Source organism: Dunckerocampus dactyliophorus, chromosome 2 (assembly GCF_027744805.1).
Source record: "Dunckerocampus dactyliophorus isolate RoL2022-P2 chromosome 2, RoL_Ddac_1.1, whole genome shotgun sequence".
Classification (NCBI taxonomy): Eukaryota; Metazoa; Chordata; class Actinopteri; order Syngnathiformes; family Syngnathidae; genus Dunckerocampus; species Dunckerocampus dactyliophorus.
In genome coordinates, this window is record NC_072820.1 from 36,675,297 (window position 1) to 36,695,142 (window position 19,846).

Here is a 19,846-nt window from a genome sequence, read left to right on the forward strand (position 1 = left end):
AGTGTAATCACACACACAAAATAGACTAAGAGCATGTCAGTGAGGTTTCTGTGGTTAGACTTCTATAACAGAGTCTCTTGTTCTGTAATTCTGTATCAGTTACGCATGCAAACAAGCTGATCTGCTCAGCAATGCTGATCTCTGACTCAAGGCACTAAGAAGGCTCTAACAGCTAATGAACAGGGCAGCAGCCTTTGTGGCTTATGACAGATGTTGGGCTGGTTAATTAAAGCCCATGGAGAGATCAACGAATAGTGCTTCATGTAAAAAATGAGCTTGTGAAACTCTTTTTGCCATGATAAGAACTTTCCATAGACTGCTTAGGCTGTAAAAAGCATCCTTCTGGGTGTCACAAAATTAATATGGCTCATCTTTTCCATTTCACAGTGGAGCAATGTGTTCCGTGCAGCTATATGCAGAAACGGCTCTGCGGGGTGAGGTGAGAAAGCGGAGGTGTGACCTCAGAGTCTTGATGGCAGTTTCTGCACTGTGCTAAGAATGAACATTGAACCGTTATTACTTCTGCAGGCAGTCCAAAAAACATCAGTGTTGCTTTATCACAATGTGTAATATTATATGCTAAACAAGTAAAAGGCCTCACCTCAAAGGCAGCTCGGTCAGACGCTCTGCGTAGCCAAGCATTGAAGGCATTGGGGTTTTTCGTTTTCCTCTATTTGTGCCTAATAAGTGATGGGGCAAGCCACTGCTGTGCTTAACCTCTTGAAGAAGAATACACTTTTGGTACAGGAGTTTCCCTAAGGGGCTTTTTACAATAGCTACCATCTGAAACACTGATGACATGATCATACGGTGCAATACATGCTGAGAAAGAGTGGCTTTAAAGCAGAAACCTTTCCATCCAGCAGACACAAGGGGACCTAAAAAGGGGACATTTCAGGCCAATGAACATTCCAATGTGGATTAGAGGGGCAGTGCATAAAAGCAGGCGGGCTGGCTAAAGTCAGGAGGGCAGTGTCTACGGACATTGCCGCCACAATGAAGGGGGGCTGTGGGGCGTTTTTGCACAATTGGGGTCAAAACCGGTGAACGTGGCAATTACTGAAATGGCCTTTACAAGCTCCAAGTTTGCACATGTTTGAAGAAATTGTTGTTTACTGTTTCACAACAGTAGTAGTAGTTGTACAAAGTGTAGTGGGTTCTGTTTTAATGTGCCAAAGACAGGAAACAATTGTAAGTTGGCGCCTTTTGACAGGAATTAATTGGACTTGATGGAAATGAAATGGAATAAATATAGAAATGTGTTATTAGTAGGGGTGTCACAAGAACCCGTGTCACAAGATCTCGCAAGATTCAAACGGGACAAAATTTCTCATTCAGTCTCATAGGCACTAGGCCTGGGACTATAATAAATAAATGACTGAATCACACAAATGAAAATGAACTGGATAATTTTGCCCTCCTCAATACATTGCCATGTGCATGCGTGTCAGTTTTCATCGTCTCTCGCCTCCAAACAAGCAGGAAGAACGTTCACTCTGTGCATTGCTTTCAGCAATGGCATGTTTGTTTCATAGAACTACGGCATGAACGTAATGAGCCCTTTTGTCAGTAATACAGTCTCCTTGTCTCGGTACGCGGAGGCGGGGCCAGTAGCATACACACAAAGTGCAGAAGAGTGTGACGTAACACTATCCAGCCGTCACTGCTCAGAGTGAAGATGGAGAGTGTGGGAGTAGACCAACAACTGACTGCATGGATTATAGACTACCTCACCAACAGACCACAGTATGTGAGGCTCCGTCACTGTGTGTCTGACATGGTGCTCTGCAGCACAGGTGCCCCTCAGGGTACGGTGCTCTCCCCTTTCCTCTTCACTCTCTACACCTCGGACTTCACACACAACCCAGTGTCACATCCAGAAGTTCTCCGATGACACAGCCATTGTTGGTTGTGTTTCGGAGGGGAATGATCTGGAATACAGGACGGTCATCAGGGACTTTGTCAGCTGGAGTGAGCTTAACCAGCTGCAACTCAACACCAGCAAGACAAAGGAGATGATCATTAACTTCCAGAGGAAAACATCCCACTTCACACCGGTGAACATCCAGGGAGCGGACATAGAGTTAGTAGACAGCTACAAATTCCTGGGTGTTCACCTTACCAACAAACTGGACTGGTCCGTCAACACCCACGCCCTCTACAAGAAGGGCCAGAGTCGCCTCCACCTGCTGAGGAGACTGAGGTCCTTTGGTGTGTGCAGGACTCTCTTACGGACCTTTTATGACTCTGTGGTGGCCTCAGCCATCTTCTATGCTGTGGGCTGCTGGAGAGGGGGCAGCACGGACAGGGACAGGAGCAGAATAAATAGACTGATCAGGCGAGCTAGCTCTGTCCTGGACGGTCCTCTGGACTCCGTGGAGGAAGTGGGGGAGAGAAGGATGTTGGCTAAGCTGACATCCATCATGGACAACACCTCTCACCCGCTACATGACACTGTTGTTTCCCTGGGCAACCGTTATCAGGCTCTACAACACCTGAACCATTTTTTATTCACTATGTCTATGCATTGCATGCATTGCATGCAATGACTATGCATTCTTTACTTGTGTACATACTTGTGTATCTTGCTTGCTGCTGTAACAGATGAATTTCCCTGCTGTGGGATTAATAAAGTACTACTACTACTACTACTGTAGTAGAAATTACATTAGTAGACTGCAATGTATTGTCATATTTTTTTTTTATATTTTTCATTGTTCTTTTGTTAAAAGTAAAGTCTCGTCTCGTAAATCCAATCTCATGTATCGTCTCGTTTTGTGAACTGTGTGAGTGTCTCGTGACAATCCTAGTTGATAGTAATGCAGTGTTTTTTGTTTTTCAATCCATTAACTTGCATTAGGTACCATTTACAAATAAAACAACATGAATAAAAGAAGTCATTAGAACAAATATTCTCTAAAGTGGATATACACTGCATGGAAAATGTTTGGCAGAGTTTTGGGGAACATTAAGATTCAGCGGCATATAAAAATGAAATGCATTAAAATGACTCATTTGGTCTCCTTCAGCCAATATCTTATTTAGACGAAAATATTGGCCTGCATTTATTCCGCATTAAGAGTTTGTTTTGTATAATCCTTATGCTCCAACCACATTCATTGCGCACTGGCTGTGTGCGTGTGTGTGTGTGTCTGCTATCATACCCTGAAATAATTCCAGAGAAAAAAAGATTTGCATGCTAAAACTGGACATGTATGCAAAAACTGGAGTGCTACAGTTGCAAGAGAACAGGGTGAAACAAAAGCAAACATCTGGTCCAAACCATTGCTATGTCTGAATGACTGATGGTCTATATCACATGTGTCAAACTCGTGCCCTGGAGGGCCAAGACGCTGCAGGTTTTCTCTCCAACCAGTTTCTTCAGCAGGTGATTTCATTGATGAGCTCCTTCCCTCAAACTGAAGGTGTTGATCATTAACATCACCTGCTTTAGTGACTGGCTGGAAAAAAAACCTGCAGTGTCTCGGCCCTCCATGGCACAAGTTTGACACCCCTGGTCTATATCTATACATGTATCTGCATCTTTATTCCCAATATTATGTCACCCACAGGTTGTATCTAAACTAGGCCCTACATTTGCATCCAAGTGCTATATAATAACCCAGTGAGTCAAATGGCTGCTCTGTGGTTTTCTTAACAAGGCTGCTAAAATAACTTGTGTTCCCACTCTGGTCAACTTCAAAAGCTTCCTAATCAGATGTGATTAGGCAGGCACCATTCAAGCGTTTCTCCAGATAACACATGCAGACCACTTGATGAACCCGCATCAGTTCTTGAGCTCACCTAGTAAATGCCATACAGACTCAGAAAAGGTATTATGCTTTATGTAACATCCCAAAGAGGATTTGTCAGTCTGCTTGTGGTTAAAGCTCGTGTTCATGAAAAAGACAAAAACTTTGCATGAACAAGCAGGAAATTACAGAATTTGAAGGGTTTCCAGTAAATGGCCAATAGCTCTTGGAGACTATGATAAGAAGAATTCATAAACAAAAAACCTTTTAAAAACTAAACAGTAGAGAAGAACAGTCAAAGCACACCTATGAATTAAACGTTTGAGCTGGAGTTCTCCCTCGCACAACAACAGGTGGAGTCGATATTCAGTCGCCTAACATGACAATAGCCCGGCTTTGTGCCTAACACACTCATGAAGGATGTCTGACTCAGGAAAAAACATTTTACTCTTAATCCTTCACAATTCCCTGCGCGAGACATGATCCGGGGCCAGGCCAAATGAACACAGAGCGAAGCAGTTTATCCCCTTTTTAGCTTGAAATTCTTGGAAATTCACAATTTTATGCCCCCAGTATTACGATCACAATTTGAAAACTTTCATCATTGTCTTTATAATAATGATACAGTATATCAGTAGTGTATATTATCAGTGTAGTTATTTTTCAAAATATTATATGGTGATTGGACATGTAAACCTCTTTCACGCAGCCGGAAGTAAACATGCCCCGATTTGTAGTCTTTTCAAGAACATCGTGCAACCAGAGTCAACATTTTCGTTATGGCAGTTTGAGACGTCTGTTTCGAGGTGCATGTGGGTGGATATCTGAGTCAGGAGTGGTGGGACATTTGACATAAGCTGCATCACTGACACTGAATAAATAATTTTCGGGTAACAAAAAGAACTTTTGCCTATACATGGGAGTACCTTTCCCCAACTATCGCATGGCAAAACAAGCCTTTGGGTGACGTATGCATTCACACTCACATTCATACCTATGGACAATTTAGAGTCGCCAATTAACCTATGAGTGTGAATGGTTGTTTGTCTATATGTGTCCTGCTGGCAACCAGTCCAGGGTGTACCCCGCCTGTCGCCCAAAGTCAGCTGGGATAGGCTCCAGCATGCCCCCCGCGACCCTAAAGAGGAGAAGCGGTATAGAAAATGGATGGATGGATGGAGGTTAGGTTAGGTTTGTTGAAGATTTTGTAGCAATATGTGCTGAGGCTGACATCCAATTAGAAAAGTTAGCTAAGCTACATCCATTTCTCAATTACTGGACAAATTGGCCAATGATGTACTGCATCAATAAATATAAGGATTTGTGCATTTTATTCACTAACTCGAATAGCACACACTCTATGCTGGTAAAAAACTGAATTCTTAGAAATAAAAATGGTAAAAACGGAATTTGGGGAAAACTAAAACTGATTTCATAGGGCCCAAAGAGAGTTATATTCTAAATCACACCAGAAATTGATCTATAACCAAATGATTAGTCCTACCCTAAAAGTATTTTGCAAGCCCATTTTTTCCAATTTAATATTTTATTGGATCATTTATTGGATTAGGGACCTGACTCACAGAGGTTTGTTACAAAAGTCAAACAATATTGTTGGTCATGCTGTGTAATAAAAAAGTACATTCAGCAATACTTTGGTTTCATTATGTTTAATGCTTTGAAGAGCTATTTTTATAACCATATTCAATCCCACAAATTCATGTTTGTAACAAAAGCTTATTATTGAAAAAACAAACAAACAAAAAAAACATCTGTACCGGATCGAAAGCCAATATATATATATATATATATATATATATATATATATATATATATATATATATATATATATATATATATATAGACACACACATACGTACATATACATATTATATTTTATTGAGTTATAATAGGCATAATGAAGCGTTTAAACCCAACATTACTCACCTCCAACAAGGGCTGGCTCTTTCCTGTTAAAGACTTTTTGACGTCCCATGGGAGTTTATCACACTTTGCAAATTTTTCAAACAGTGGTGGGTGTTTTAGGAAGCCACATTGCTGCGTAAATCCTGCTTCAATTGCGCGATGAGGTTGGTCGTATTAAACTTCTCCGGTTCTGTGCCACCATGGGAAACTTGTGCATGACAAGTTTTGTACTCAGCTGCAATGTCTTTTTCGGACTTCAACAAAAAATACTGCCCCAAGGCCAACATCACTCCTGCTCCTTGCTAAACACGCTAGCACACTATGTTGTTGTGATAACGTGGGTTCAGCATACTAGAAAGAAGTGCTGCTGCTGGATTGAAGTGCTGGTGCAGAGTCTGGAATAAACTGCTTATATCGGAGTGCCAATATCTGAGATTTTAAATACTGTGGGTTTTTTCCTGATATTGGACCGATATCCAATATCAATATCAGATTGAGACACCTGTAGAAATAAATGCATTGACGAGGCTACTATGGGAGAGCTCTATGCGAAAGAGGCTACCTCTGCTTATTGGCTGGAAGAAATCACATTGCCCTGCTGCCTTATGGAATGCATTTTCTTTAGATTAGTTACCAAATACAGATCCTTGTCTTTTGACATTAATTATCTCAAGAATAAGCACAATGACAACAGTAAAGGAACTAACACTACGTAGCACGTTACATTCTAATCGGGGCAGTGTTTTGTTTACTTCAGTTACCAGTTAGGCTACATAAGCGACTGCCTCTAACCTATATGTAAGCAGTGTAAATACAAGCCAGACATGTATAGCATATCTGATGGGAAATTGATGTTATTTTTAGCTTGCTGATACCTCAAGTATGTTAATGAAACACCTGCAATTTAACGTTATTCAATAATTCTTTTTATAACAATACTAAGGGTGGTCGTGTGTGGAAGCAGTGGATGGAGATAATCCCTAAAGCAAATACTATGCAAATGAGAAGACGAATGTTTTGTTATTTGACATATGGAGGAAATGCCAGGCCAATATAACCAATATGCTTGACAGACGCATTTAGATCATAACCCAAATCCTCTGGAACTGAATGCATGACAAACTAATCCATGAAGGGTTTTTAGTCACGTGACTGTGAGCTGCTTTTGCCACAGGAAACCAGGAGAGGATGGCAGCAAATATACAGAACTGACACTTACCCTGTACATGAAATAAACAGTTCCCTGCTTCCTCACGCCTATTTAACAAATGAGAGCAACAGCACTGTGGCAGGGGTAATGTTGACAAAGGCAACGCTAACTGGAAGCTATTTACTCATTTTTTGATCAGAAACACAGCAGCAACAATTGTATTACAACTGATCTCAAGGGACAATTTGCTGCGGAATTTGGATATACATTAGAGTAGTCCGTGTAAAGCTTGTATAGCAGTATACATATACTTGTATTACTGACCTCTGAAAGTAAGTCAACACACAGCCTCTAAATAGCTGGCAACAGAAGCAGTGAACATGTCCAAATTGTGCCCAAAGTGAGCAACATTGTGATGTAGTACTGCCCTTAATCCTCTTTGACATGGAATTCACCCCATAGGTGCTCATTTGGGATCATGTGATTCCATCAGCTTCAACATGTCACTGCACATGTTAGAATTCCCTCAATGAACCGCAGCTCCCCAGCCATGTAACTCCAAAACCACAAAGCTACCACCACTCTCTATGCTGCCAGCTGTTTAGACAATAATGGTCATGTGCTGAGTCATTTTCAGTCTACAAGCTGTACACTGACTACTCTAAAATATACAATTGTTTAATTTCTATAGTATTAAAAGATGTAAATGTTTGAGAAAACCAACGTCCATCCATCCATCTTCTATGCCGCTTATCCTCAAGAAAACCAACAAATCCAACAAATCGGATCTTGAGCAACAGGTCCTTCAGAGCACGAGGTGACATCACTGCTTAATGTTGTTTTACAGCTCGTTGTGAAGGCTCAAAAGAAAATCACTAATACAAAATGTACCAGTGTGGCACCTTACATGAGAAATATGCAAGAATCTGATGCTATGTTATTAAAAAAAAAAAGACAGGAAGTCAAGTGACAACATCTCACCTGATCAGCTCCATAGGCGGCAGCAAACTCCATAAACTCCTCAATGCGAACGAAGCCATCTCCATCCTGGTCTAAAGCATCAAATACAGTTTTAAGTGGCGAGGCTTCTTCCTCCCTCGTGTTCACAGCTGAAACCACTGGCAGTGAGTCATGTCCCACCATCTTAGATAGGGAAACAGTGTCCACACTTTGCTCACTAGTCCATTTAGTCTCCTCAGTAGACGTTTCCAACTCCTGGAGCTGCCCTTCCCTGTGTCCCAAATTGGGAGCGGTGTCATTGTGTACTTCCTCCTTTGGCTCCAAGTTCCAAGACACCTCATCGGGGCTTAAGCACAGATCCAATGCCATTGCCTCATTTGCTTCATTTTTTATTTTGTTTTCTATCGAATCTTTTGGCGTACTCTCCACAGACAAGCTCCTGAGGTCACCGTGGATGAAGGCATCCTCAGGTGACGAAATCACATAAGATGAGTCACCCTCACCTCGTTGCCCTAAAGTCCTGAATAGTCCTGCATGTTCCACGTGGGAATCCTCTGATAGATCCAACTGTTGTGGACCAGCAGGGTGAAGTGTAAGACCACTGTCAGGATCTGGATACTCTAAATCCATCAAAGGCACAGACCCTTGAGGACACGTCAGTGGTGTGCTGCCGTCAGGTAGCTCTTGCAGCGTTGAGCTACTGTTTACTGGCAGAGATGTCACTTGATCTGGGAATAAACCTTTGTCTTCAGTTTCACATGACAAAGTCTCCCTGCTCTCCTTCTGTGCCGGTGCTTCATTGACATCATGTGACACACCTGAAGATTCTGAAGTGGCACAAGCCGGATCATCTGGGAGATCTAGGTAAATAAGTGACTCTCCTGGGTTTATAGCACAATTCCATTTCAGTTGCGAACTGTCAGTCTGTTCACTGAGGACATCGCTACCCCCGAGAGAGGCCTCCTCGAATGCAAAGTTTTTCCCAACCACATCAGTGAGGTTGGGAGAAAACAGCCACGAGAGCATGAAGTCACTGGCTTCATCAGGTTCCTTGTTTCTTTCCGAGCGAGACATTGTCTCTCCTCTGTGTGGAGGAACTTGTGAATCAGGAGAACGACGTCCGTCAAAAAACAAATCTCCACAGGAATAATCGGAAATGTATAAAAGTTGATCCAACTCTACCGGCTTGCCCGGCTGAGAGGTTTTTTCCATGTTGCTTGGTTGGACTGTCTGCTTCTGGTCTCCAAAATGCAAACCTGTCTGACCAGTGTTGTTTGGACAAAGGACACCTCCATTGTCTGAATCCAGGGTGAGAAATCCAAGAGGAAATGCTTGCTGTGCATGCCCCAAAGGGCTAGACACTACTGTAGGTTCCATTTCTGTTTGGCTACTTTATCTCACCGTGTTCTCCAAAATCCAGCCTTGCAACCTAACTGCCATATTTTAAATGATGTATGTGTATATTACAGGTGATAAATGCTAGTTTGTTTCTCAATGCACGTCAACGAGAAAATGTACAATGCCGCTTTTCACGCACTGTTGAACATTTTTAACCTAACTGTCTGGCAACCATATCGATGAAACGTATTAGCTAATCCGTTTTTAAGCCATACTTAAATATTTGGACTTACTCGGTGCACTTCAGGGATGGTAGGTCTACACCTGGTTGTCCGAAAATCATTCAGCCCAAACATACTTTAACATCTAGCCAGAAAGCTTACAAGAAGGACGAAATACAAATGAAGATACAACTGTTTGTAAACATTAGCGTATTTAGCCGATTCATCGTCGTGTATCATTACCAAGCTAATTAGTATACATCAATAAGAAGAACCAGTTAATGGGAAACGAACCCAACAACGACGACCTAAAATTGTAATAATGCTCTCCATTTGGCGTTTATCTGCTAGCAAAACGCGTATGCTGAAAGGAACGTATTCCCGCAACTAGCCTTCAAACTCCTCCTTCCAGCATCCCACCGCTCCCCTTCCCATTGGCTAAATGTCTAGCTAGCTAGCCAAATTAGCCCATTAGCTCGCTAACAGGCCAAACAGTCCGTCCGCCTTCTAAGTCCTTGCTGGTATCACCTAAAGGCCGGCGTGGATGTCACTTGATAGACGGTGTAGCTGAGGATGTTGTCACGTATTTGCTAGTCCAAGGTGATATCTACATTTGTCGTTTTGCGGCAAGCGGGAATCCACCTGTGTCGGTCCCTCAAGAAGGCCAGCCGAACGCCGTGACGATGATTCCTCCTCCAAAAAAAACGCCGAGCAGAAAAACAGTCATGTCTACTTCATGGCGAAAAACGAATTAAATCGGAGGGGAAAAGTTGCACCGTTTTCAGATGTCGACCACTGTCACGTACGAGCTCTCGCATCAGCATCAGCCGCGTCCCATCCCTCCTCCTCCTCCTCCGCCTCCTCCTTCTGCAGCGGCATATACTCTGACGTTTCACGCAAGCGTACAAAATACCCTGCAGTGTTACTGGCTTTTTACAATGATTTCTAATGCTAAAATACTTGCTAAATGAGCAAAACATAACGTAGGTAACCCTTCAAAGGCTCATCGAAAAGTACACGAATTAGGGGTTTTGGGTCAATGACATTCGTTAAATGCTTCGTGTTATTACCTTCAAAGTCTACCATTTACATTTCTGCAATCTGTTATTCGTAACAGTGCAAGTACAATCAGTTTTAGACATATTTATAATGCTATACACCGTATATAGTGGATGTAGAAAGTGCAATTCGAAATGGTAGTGTTTTGGTGCCCCCATATGGCGTACATCGGGAGTGATCATCCTGTATTCGTATTACAGTCAAGTCTTCTAGTGCAGTGGTTCTCAAATTGAGGTGCTTGATGGCACTTCAGGGGGTATTTGAGATATACAAAAATATACTGTATACACAGTGGGGAAAATAAGTATTTGGTCCCCTGCTGATTTTGTAAGTTTAACCCCTTACAAAGATATGAAGACATGTTCATTGTAACTTTGTGAGACGGAATGTTAAAAAAAATCAAACTAGAAAAAACTGTATTAAATAAAGTTAAAGAGGGCACTTCACTTCATATTTGCGTTTTTAAAATATTTGTTTAAATTGTCTTTAGTGAAAAAAAATATGCCCTTGCAATTTTTTTGTCAGAAATTGTGTTAATTTGTTATGTAATGTCCTTTCCAGTATACAACTGTATCTAGTCCCTACTGTTTTTTTGGTGGCATTTTTAAAAATCACACAAACGGAATTTATTTACAATATTAAGCAGGTCATTATGGTTCTACTCACCTATATTTTACATAGTCCATTTTTACAGTTATATTACCAATGGACATGAAAAAAAACATTAAGCATTTTGTATATTTGACGGCAGTAGAATGGTAGTTTTTATTCTTGGTTACACACATTGTTGCATCAACCATAGTCATCATTTTATTTGAAAAAGTAGTGTGTAGTAAGTTTTCATGTCAACCACAGAGGACATTGGTACTTTTTTGTTTTCGATATCTTAAAAATGACTTACCAAAAAACCTCAAACTATTTGTTTGCACTTAAAAAGTCACTCAGGAACAGAATACCTGAAAAAAAATAGTACAGTACTTCTCCATAAAAGTATGTATGTCAGTATGGCAGCCATTTTGGGAGGGCAGATTTTCTATTTCATTGCACAAACCCCAACAAATCACACATCACTGGCATGCCCAGGATGACTTCTCCACAGCACATGTGTTTTTTGCATTTAAATAAGGCTGTTCAAGGCTTTTCCCTCACAGAGGAGAAACATGCTTTACTGGGTTTCAGGAGTTTATCTGCATTGCAAATTCATAACATGATTTTGTTGACAGGCAAAAAGAGACCACACTTAAATATAATCATAAAATGTTTTACTATCCATCCATCCATCCATTTTCTATACCACTTCTCTTCTTTAGGGTCGCGGGGGCATGCTGGAGCCTATCCCAGCTGACTTCGGGGAAAATCACAAATGGAATGTGACACTACTGTACATGAAATGCATGATGACATGTTCAAGATATTCTTAAAGCTGTGAGGCAGGTTTATTGCAATCCCGTGCAGCACTACAATAACTTTTATACAGTTTTCTTTACTTGTCTCTAATTTCAGATGACCAATAACCTGCAAAGAAAGAAAAAAACAATAATAAATTAGGACGGAGCGTATATGTAGCTTTAAAAATGTAACCAAAACAATATTGAAAGACAAATTCATGTTCTATTCCTGGAAATGGTCTTCAAAAGCTCCACCTCCTCCTACACACCTGGGTCAGGAGGAGGACAGGAGAGCCCCTGCTCAGAGTTTAGCAGATTTAGAGGAGGCTATACCCATCAGCTTGGAGACGTCATTAGCTGAGGTCAGCCACGATCCACCGTCCGCCACCAGGATGGCTCCGGTCACGTAGGACGATGCCCGGCTGGCTAAGAAAAGAGTGCAGTGAGCCATCTCTGTCTTGTTGCCTGCTCGCTGCAAAGGAATGGACTGGAACAGACCAGCAGACTCCCCTCTGGGGCCACCTATGTTAAAAGAAAAAATACTTTGTGTGCTGTACTGTACTGTTGAATTAGGATCCAGCATTATGCACTCTTTTACCCAGCCTGCGGAAGCCCTCTGTGCCAGATATAGGACCTGGGGCGACAGCATTCACTCTCACTCCACTGGGTCCCCACTCTACAGCTAGGTGCTTGGTCATGGCATCTGGAAATGACATGGTGTAAGACGTGTCCTTATGGTTAAAGGACAGTAAACTCTAACCCAATCTTACCATTTGCCGCCTTGGCAGATCCAGCATGCACCTGCAGCGCTTGGCCCTTGTATCCAAGTGTTGCAGAGATGTTGACAATGTTGCCCCCATGATTCTGAAAACCAAAACAACCAAATGACACTCAAAAATACATGACAAATGACAGAGAGATTGCACAGAAAAGTATGTTATACTGTGGAACCTCCAAAGTGAAATATAATCTGCTCCATTTTAATACAGTCGCCCATCGCAATATCGCAGTTCGATTTTCGCTCCCTCAAAATTTAATTAATATATGATCACCGTTTCGTGGTTGACTATGGCCTATTATTAGTCAAAAAATATTGAAAGACAAAAATACATGTAGCATTCTGGCCACTAGGCGTACCGTCACACACAGCCGTGGCATGTCTGGCATGGTGGAGTGAAAAGAAGTTCTCCTCCCATTCAGTGTGGAAGTGAAAGTGGAAGTTCTTGGCTTCTTTGTCCTTCTTCCCCACTCAGTCTTAAACCCTTTCTTGAGTTTAGAATACAGCAAATAAATTGTAGGCTAAGCCGCTAATGTTTAAACCTATGGCCGTCTCTTGTGTGCCTGCAGTGATTACCATAACCTGCACATTACAGTTGAGCAATGTGGCGTAAACAAGGAATAATAGGAGTGTATAGGTGACTATAGGGGTGTTATTTTGTGTCTACAGGGCTTTAATAATGGCAAAGATTGTATTTAGAAAGTCATAAGTTAGGTTTTCTATGCTCTAACTACAAAATTATTCCATTTATTAATATTGAATCCTGCTTTGTGAAAATTCACATATCGTGGTCGGGTCTGAAATCAATTAACCTTGATAAACAAGGGATGACTGTACTGTCATACAAGTGTAAGTATGATTAAACTAAATAAAACTAAAATCAAGTAAAACTACTTAGCCTTTGAAGACGCCTGACAGACAAGTAATGGAGAGGGAAAAAGAAGGCGAAGCGCATGTCACCTAGTGGCATTTTATAGGCATTGCAGGAAAGTATGTACAGTACAATAAGTGTATTTATGGTAAAAATTAATTTATTGCACACGATTGATTATTAAATGTATTATTTCTCATACAACAGCCAGACTCTCCTATGTCATGTGTTTCTATTTCCTATAATGACTGGTACAATCATCTGGCACAAAAAATAACTTCTAATTCCTTATATAAGGAGATTCAACCACATTTTAGAAAGATAATGACTGTAGGGGGCCTTCTCCCTTCCCTTTTATTATTATTTTGCATGTGTAAATGGTCTGTGATGGCTTAAATTGTTTACCTAACCAAATGGCGAGTATAGTCCTAAATAGGATCTCATCTCTGCTACAATGTGGTCCTGATGGCCTCATCAGGCTGTGACCTTCAGCGTTTACTGGGGAGTTTTGCATCTGAGTGTGAAGCTCAGACTCAGCACCTCAAAATCCAAGGCCATGGTTATCAGTCGGAAAACGGTGGATTGCTCCCTCCGGGCTGGGAGTGCAGTAATGCGGTCCCGGTACCGGATTGTCGTGGTGAAGAGACAGCTGAGCTGGAAGGCAAAGCTCTCAATTTACCAGTTGATCTATGTTCCCACCCTCACCTATGGTCATGCGCTTTGGGTCGTGACTGAAAGAACGAGATGGCAGATACAAGCTGCTGAAATGAGTTTACTCCGTAGGGTGGCTGGACTCACCCTAAGAGATAGGGAGAGGAGCTCAATCATCCGGGAGGATCTCAGAGTAGAGCCACTGCTCCTTCACATCGAGGGGAGCCAGTTGAGGTGGCTCGGGCATCTAGTCCGGATGCCTCCTGGACGCCTCTCTGGTGAGGTGTTCCAAGCATGCCAAGATGGGAGAAGGCCCCGAGGGAGACCGAGGACACGATGGAGGGATTATGTCTCACAGCTGGCCTGGGAAGGCCTTGGTGTCCTCCCGGTGGAGCTGGAGGAGGTGGCCGAGGACGGGGAAGTCTAGGCATCCCTACTGAGACTGCTGCCCCCGCGACCCAGACCCGCATAACCGGAGGAAAATGGATGGATGGATTGGATGGAGTCCTAAATAAAGTAATAAATTAAAATTAGTGATGTCGAATAATATTGGCCCACCAATATTATCAGCCCGATATTATCAGCCTGATATTGGCATAAAAATGTAATGTCGGTCAATATCGGTATGACGTTTCTTCCCTATAATGAAGACCGATTTAAAAAAAAAAAGCTGTATATAGGCCGATGGGCTCCTGTATTTTCCGGTGCGCAAATGACTAACGTTATTTCTGTGGTGTCTCCTCCGGTTATTAAACTTGCAACTTGCAATTACTGCAAAGTGTTGGTTATGCGAGGCGGAACCGAGACTTCTTCCTTCAATACTTCCAATTCCCAGGGCGAAAGCCATCAATCAGGAAATCATGGCCTGTGGATAACCAGCCCTTTGCTATCATGCAAGACGCCAGAATCACCAAAATTGTGGTGTTACTTGAGCTACGCTTTGCCATGCCCCATCGCAAGTATCTCTCAGATGTTTGCTTACAGTTGTACAATGTTGTTTACAGCCACATGGAAGCTAATTGCTGATGCTGTATCCATTATCTTCACAACAGATATGTGTTCATTCTACGACAGGAGAGATGTGATGTTACACGTATCTGTGTCGGTTGATAATAGAATCGGAAATTGAAAGTTGGATAATATCTCACATCAAATATCGGCAAAAAAGCCAATATCGGACATCCCTAATTAAAATATATGTTTACATTTGTCAAAAATGATCTATATGACAGGAGTACGGACATACTGCAAAACACTAGTCAAAGATTCTCCATGACAGGAGCGAGTTGCTGCTTTTAAGCACCTACTGCCAAAATGCAAGACAAAGATCCTCTCTATATGACAGGAGCACTGACATTTTAAGGAAAAATGAAATTAAAAAAACATAAAATGCTAGGCACTCCCAATTTTTTAAAACTGAACTCGAGGGCCAGTCTGATGTCATTCACAGGCTGAATTCCACAAGACTTGAGATGTAATGATGGATTGCAAGTTTTACTTGACTTTTGAGGTATATTTTTTTTCAAAAATTTTGGTTAACAAAATGACATTGCACAACTTCAAAGGTGTTTTGACTTGGGACGTTCCGCTGTACTGCATTTAACTTCTCCATGACCCCAGTGAGGACAAGCGGCATAGAATGAATGTATGTAACTTTTACTACCCTCTTACGGTCACTAAAGGCTACAGCAGCCCTTTACCATACCTTGAACCACTTCTCGTACACAACTTTGCTTGTGTTGAACGTTCCCATCGTGTCTATCTCCATAACTGTCTTGAAGGCGTTGAAGGAAAGAGCAGAGGCGGGACACAGGAAGTTTCCAGCAGCATCTGTCACATACAGCAAGTTGCAACTGCTCTTATTATGTGTTACATCAGACAAGCACAGGTGACCTTGCGTTGGTGATATGCACTCAATATGATAAAAGCGAAAAATCTTACACTGCAGAGGCCTTGGGGGAAAAGTTGATGATTAAGCCACAAAATCTTCACACCTGACCTTTGCGCCAGGTACATATCATCCTCAAACTGTACAGTACACCTTTTATTTCTAGTCTTACTGTTAATGAGGATGTCTATGCGGCCCATTTCTTTGATCGTCTCATCCACGGCTGTAGCAATGGTCTCAGGCCGCCTCACGTCCAAGCTCAGCGGGAGGCAGCGACGTCCCGAAACAGCAGATAGCTTCTGAGCAGCCTGGCAAAGACATTGAGTGATATCAACCAAGGCTAACATATTGACATTTTGAAAAAAAAAAACAGAAAAAAAACCTCTTTGAGCTTATCAATGTTCCTGCTGGCGATCGCTGTGTCACAGCCATGCCTGCAAGAAAGAAGAATATATGACTTATGACTATTCAAACTCATTGGTAAGGGTAACATGCTTAAGAAAATGACAATAAGGAACATCATACAGTTACACTTGAACAATTCAACATGCCCAAAAAGGGGTAAGCAGAGGCTGAGTTTTTAAAATCCTACCACTTTTACATTCACTTCCAGCATTTATAAAGGAGAAAAAAAATCATATGAAATGTATAACACTGTAAACAAATAGATAACTCTCATTTACCAGTGCTTCCCAAACTTTATTGAGCCAAAGCAAATATTTTGCATTAGAAAGATCTTGGGCCGCACGGTGGTCTAGTGGTTAGCATGTTGGCCAACACAGTAACAGTCTGGAGATCGTGAAGACCTGGGTTTCTCCCCGTTTCTCTGTGTGGAGTTTGCATGTTCTCCCCGTGCGTGGGTTTTCTCCGGGTTCTCCGGTTTCCGCCCCCATTCCAAAAACATGCAAGTTAGGTTAATTGGAGACTCTAAATTGTCCATAGGTATGAATGTGAGTGTGAATGGTTGTTTGTCTATATGTGCCCTGCCATTGGCTGGCGATCAGTCCAGGGTGTACCCCGCCTGTCACCCGAAGTCAGCTGGGATAGATTCCAGCATGCCCCCGCGACCCTAATGAGGAGAAGCGGTATAGAAAATGGATGGATGGATGCAAAAATCTTACGGCACATCACCAAACAAAAACACAGGTCAAACCTGTCTTGGCAGCAACCTGTATATAACGGCCACCTGCCTATAGCGGCCACTGAAAAATCCCCCGCAGAAAATTTACGTGTTATAGACCCTGTGTATAGCAGTCCCCTGTCTAATGTGGCCAGCGGCCACCCATTTTGTATCCCATGGTCAATATCTGACCGCATATAGCAGCCAAAATACCGACTCAAGCGGAAGCTTCATGCACGAAAAGTTATATTTTTCAATCAATGAAGCCGTCGTGTGTAAACTTTAATTACTGAGTCCTAGCTCAGTCACAATCATTCACAAGATCCACACAAACTGTAAGTTGTTCGACAAAAAAAGCCATCTTCTTTGGAGCTTGTTGCAGACAGTGACACCGTTTACTGTATTTCCTGGTGTGAGACAATGTGCACTGGTCAATACTGTAATGCCGCTTGTTGTGGGGAAGGAGAGACTCACGTCGGCGATGCACTTTAATCGCTTTATTAACATCGGAGAACACTGCAGGACTTTACATCCACACACTTCCCAACTCTCTCGACACTCACAGTTAGCACTCAGCCTAGCTCTCCTGCTCGTGACGTCACACCGTCATTTCACGTCACTTTCTGATAAACTTAAGCTGTAATGACACTCTGCCGTATATATAGTAGCACAGCTTTGTTCTGTGTGTGGTGTAGAATAACAAGCCGAGTTGTTCTTTACAACTTTTATCCGCAGTCCCACAGTGCCCTCTACTGGTCAACATGTAACAGTATAATTATATGTATCTGCAAACACAACAAGCTTCTAATCACAGACATGTTAATATGTGCGCGCACAAATTCAAAATGGCCACCAACCTGTCTATAACGGCCACCTGCCTATATCGGCCACTTTTGCCGTTTCCCTTTAGTGGCTACTACAGACAGGTTTGACTGTAATTGTATACTTTCTGCCATCTAGTGGAAGAGCATTGTTCAGTGTTCCGCCTGTCACTTTACATCGTTGGTATAGACCAGGGGTCACCAACGTTTTTTCTTGAGAGAGCTAAAATGGCCACGAGCTACTCATTTTTGTAGAAATTATTTTCATACCTTATTTCAACCCAAACAAATCAAATATGCTTGTTTTACCAAAACAGTCACAAAATGCTGGTATCCACAACTCACATTTTATGTTTCAGAATACATTTCTTTCTAGTGTTCTCACATTATTAACTGAAAATCTGAATGAAAAGCAGGCCTGGCGGGCGCCTCATGTGGTCGTGGGGGGCTACCTGGTGCACGCGGGCACTGTGTTGGTGACTCCTTGTATAGACAGATGAACAAAGATAGATTATTCATAAAGATTTCAGGGTCAGTCATCGGGTTACGTACTAGACTGTGACATGAGCTGAGTTTTGGCGTAAGCCCAATCTTATACCTAAATTATAGTTAAAATAGCTCCAAAGTCACTCACACTGTACACAGAACACATGACACACCTGCAAAATAAAAGATTAAATACAAGAATTCAATATAAGCTCATTCATTCATTTTCTATGCCACTTAATCCTCACAGGTATGCTGGAGCACATATAGACAAACAACCATTCACACTCACGTTCATACCTATGGACAATTTAGAGTCACCAATTAACCTAACATGCATGTTTTTGGAATGGGGGAGGAAGCCGGAGTACCCGGAGAAACCCACACACGCATAGGGAGAACATGCAAACTCCACACAGAGATTCCCAACGGAGATTTGACTGTGTGGCCTACATGCTAACCACTATTGAGGTGGGCAATACTACACATTTAGGATCAACCCAGTGCAACATAGAGGGCCAGGGGATACCGATACCTTTAACTTGGACATTTGTCAAGATCATTGGATGATAGTGTGACTTTTGTCTTTACTTTGTTTATCACAATTAGAATCAGAGTAAAACACAGGTGTGCAAGAAATGTAGCAGATTGGTAGAATTTTTCATGGTTGTTAATGTGCTTAGAGAAGCTAATAACTACCAATAAGAGCTAATTACACCATGGGTAAAAAATAAAATGTAATATTTCGCTCACCTCATAAAGATTTCAGCTATCCTGAGTCCAATTCCCGATCCGCCACCAGTAATAAATGCAACTTGATCTCTAAAAACACGTGTATTTTTTTAGATACAATACTAATTACAATGACACATCTTGAAGTACTTCTTGAATACTTACTTGAGTAAGTCAGGGCTGTAGATGTGTGTGTAAGAAGTCAGGCAGTCGTCAGTACCAACATCTTCAGGTAGCACATCACCTGTCTTCTGTGGCTCTGCCATGCTCATCAAAATAGAATACCTCACACAGCACAAAATGCAACATTCAACAATACATTTCTATAAACCTTAAGAAATAATCAAAATAATCACATGTACAAAGTCAGTAATGGCACTTTTAACTAGTAAGATTCCGGACTTTCCCAACGTAAAAAAAAAAACCACCAGAAAGACTAGATTTGTCATGTAAACATGCCAAAATATAAGGTAATTTTTCTACTATTGGCATGATTAAAATGACAGTGAGAACATTTAGCACATTACCTTTGAATTTATGTTACTTGTATACCTCCAGAAGACAAAAATGTGACTTAAAAGGCAAACGTATGTTGGCATCTCGGTGAAGTGACAGCTTATGCTATGCAGTGACAAGTAGCTAACCTTAGCCTGTGTTGCATTACCTGCTGACGGGCAAACTTGTCAGTTGCGTTGAAATTACTTT

The 19,846-nt window shown here is 41.8% G+C and overlaps 2 protein-coding genes across 4 annotated transcripts in view; both read right to left on the minus strand.

Annotated features, from left to right (window-relative positions):
• Nucleotides 1-10,200, minus strand: part of rab11fip3 (RAB11 family interacting protein 3 (class II)) — a 37,014-nt gene extending 26,814 nt beyond the window's left edge. For both annotated transcript variants that reach the window (XM_054766949.1, XM_054766948.1), the window contains exon 1: nucleotides 7,810-10,200. In XM_054766949.1, the coding sequence (XP_054622924.1) occupies nucleotides 7,810-9,165 (1,356 nt within the window). In that variant the 5' untranslated portion in view covers nucleotides 9,166-10,200. The remainder of the gene's footprint in view (nucleotides 1-7,809) is intronic.
• Nucleotides 10,201-11,651: 1,451 nt separating this feature from the next.
• On the minus strand, nucleotides 11,652-19,450 carry decr2 (2,4-dienoyl CoA reductase 2, peroxisomal). Of its 2 annotated transcripts, none has more exons than XM_054766919.1 (9): nucleotides 19,307-19,450; nucleotides 19,163-19,231; nucleotides 16,365-16,416; nucleotides 16,155-16,290; nucleotides 15,800-15,924; nucleotides 12,565-12,658; nucleotides 12,393-12,497; nucleotides 12,064-12,316; nucleotides 11,652-11,921 (listed from the first exon to the last, which is right to left on the minus strand). In XM_054766919.1, exons 1-8 carry the CDS (start codon nucleotides 19,411-19,413, stop codon nucleotides 12,096-12,098), a joined length of 909 nt encoding a protein of 302 aa, XP_054622894.1. In that variant the 5' UTR covers nucleotides 19,414-19,450; the 3' UTR covers nucleotides 11,652-11,921; nucleotides 12,064-12,095. The 2 variants fall into 2 exon arrangements, with proteins under 2 accessions (XP_054622894.1, XP_054622892.1); XM_054766917.1 differs by having other exon boundaries at nucleotides 12,128-12,316; nucleotides 19,307-19,420.
• Nucleotides 19,451-19,846: the final 396 nt, after the last annotated feature.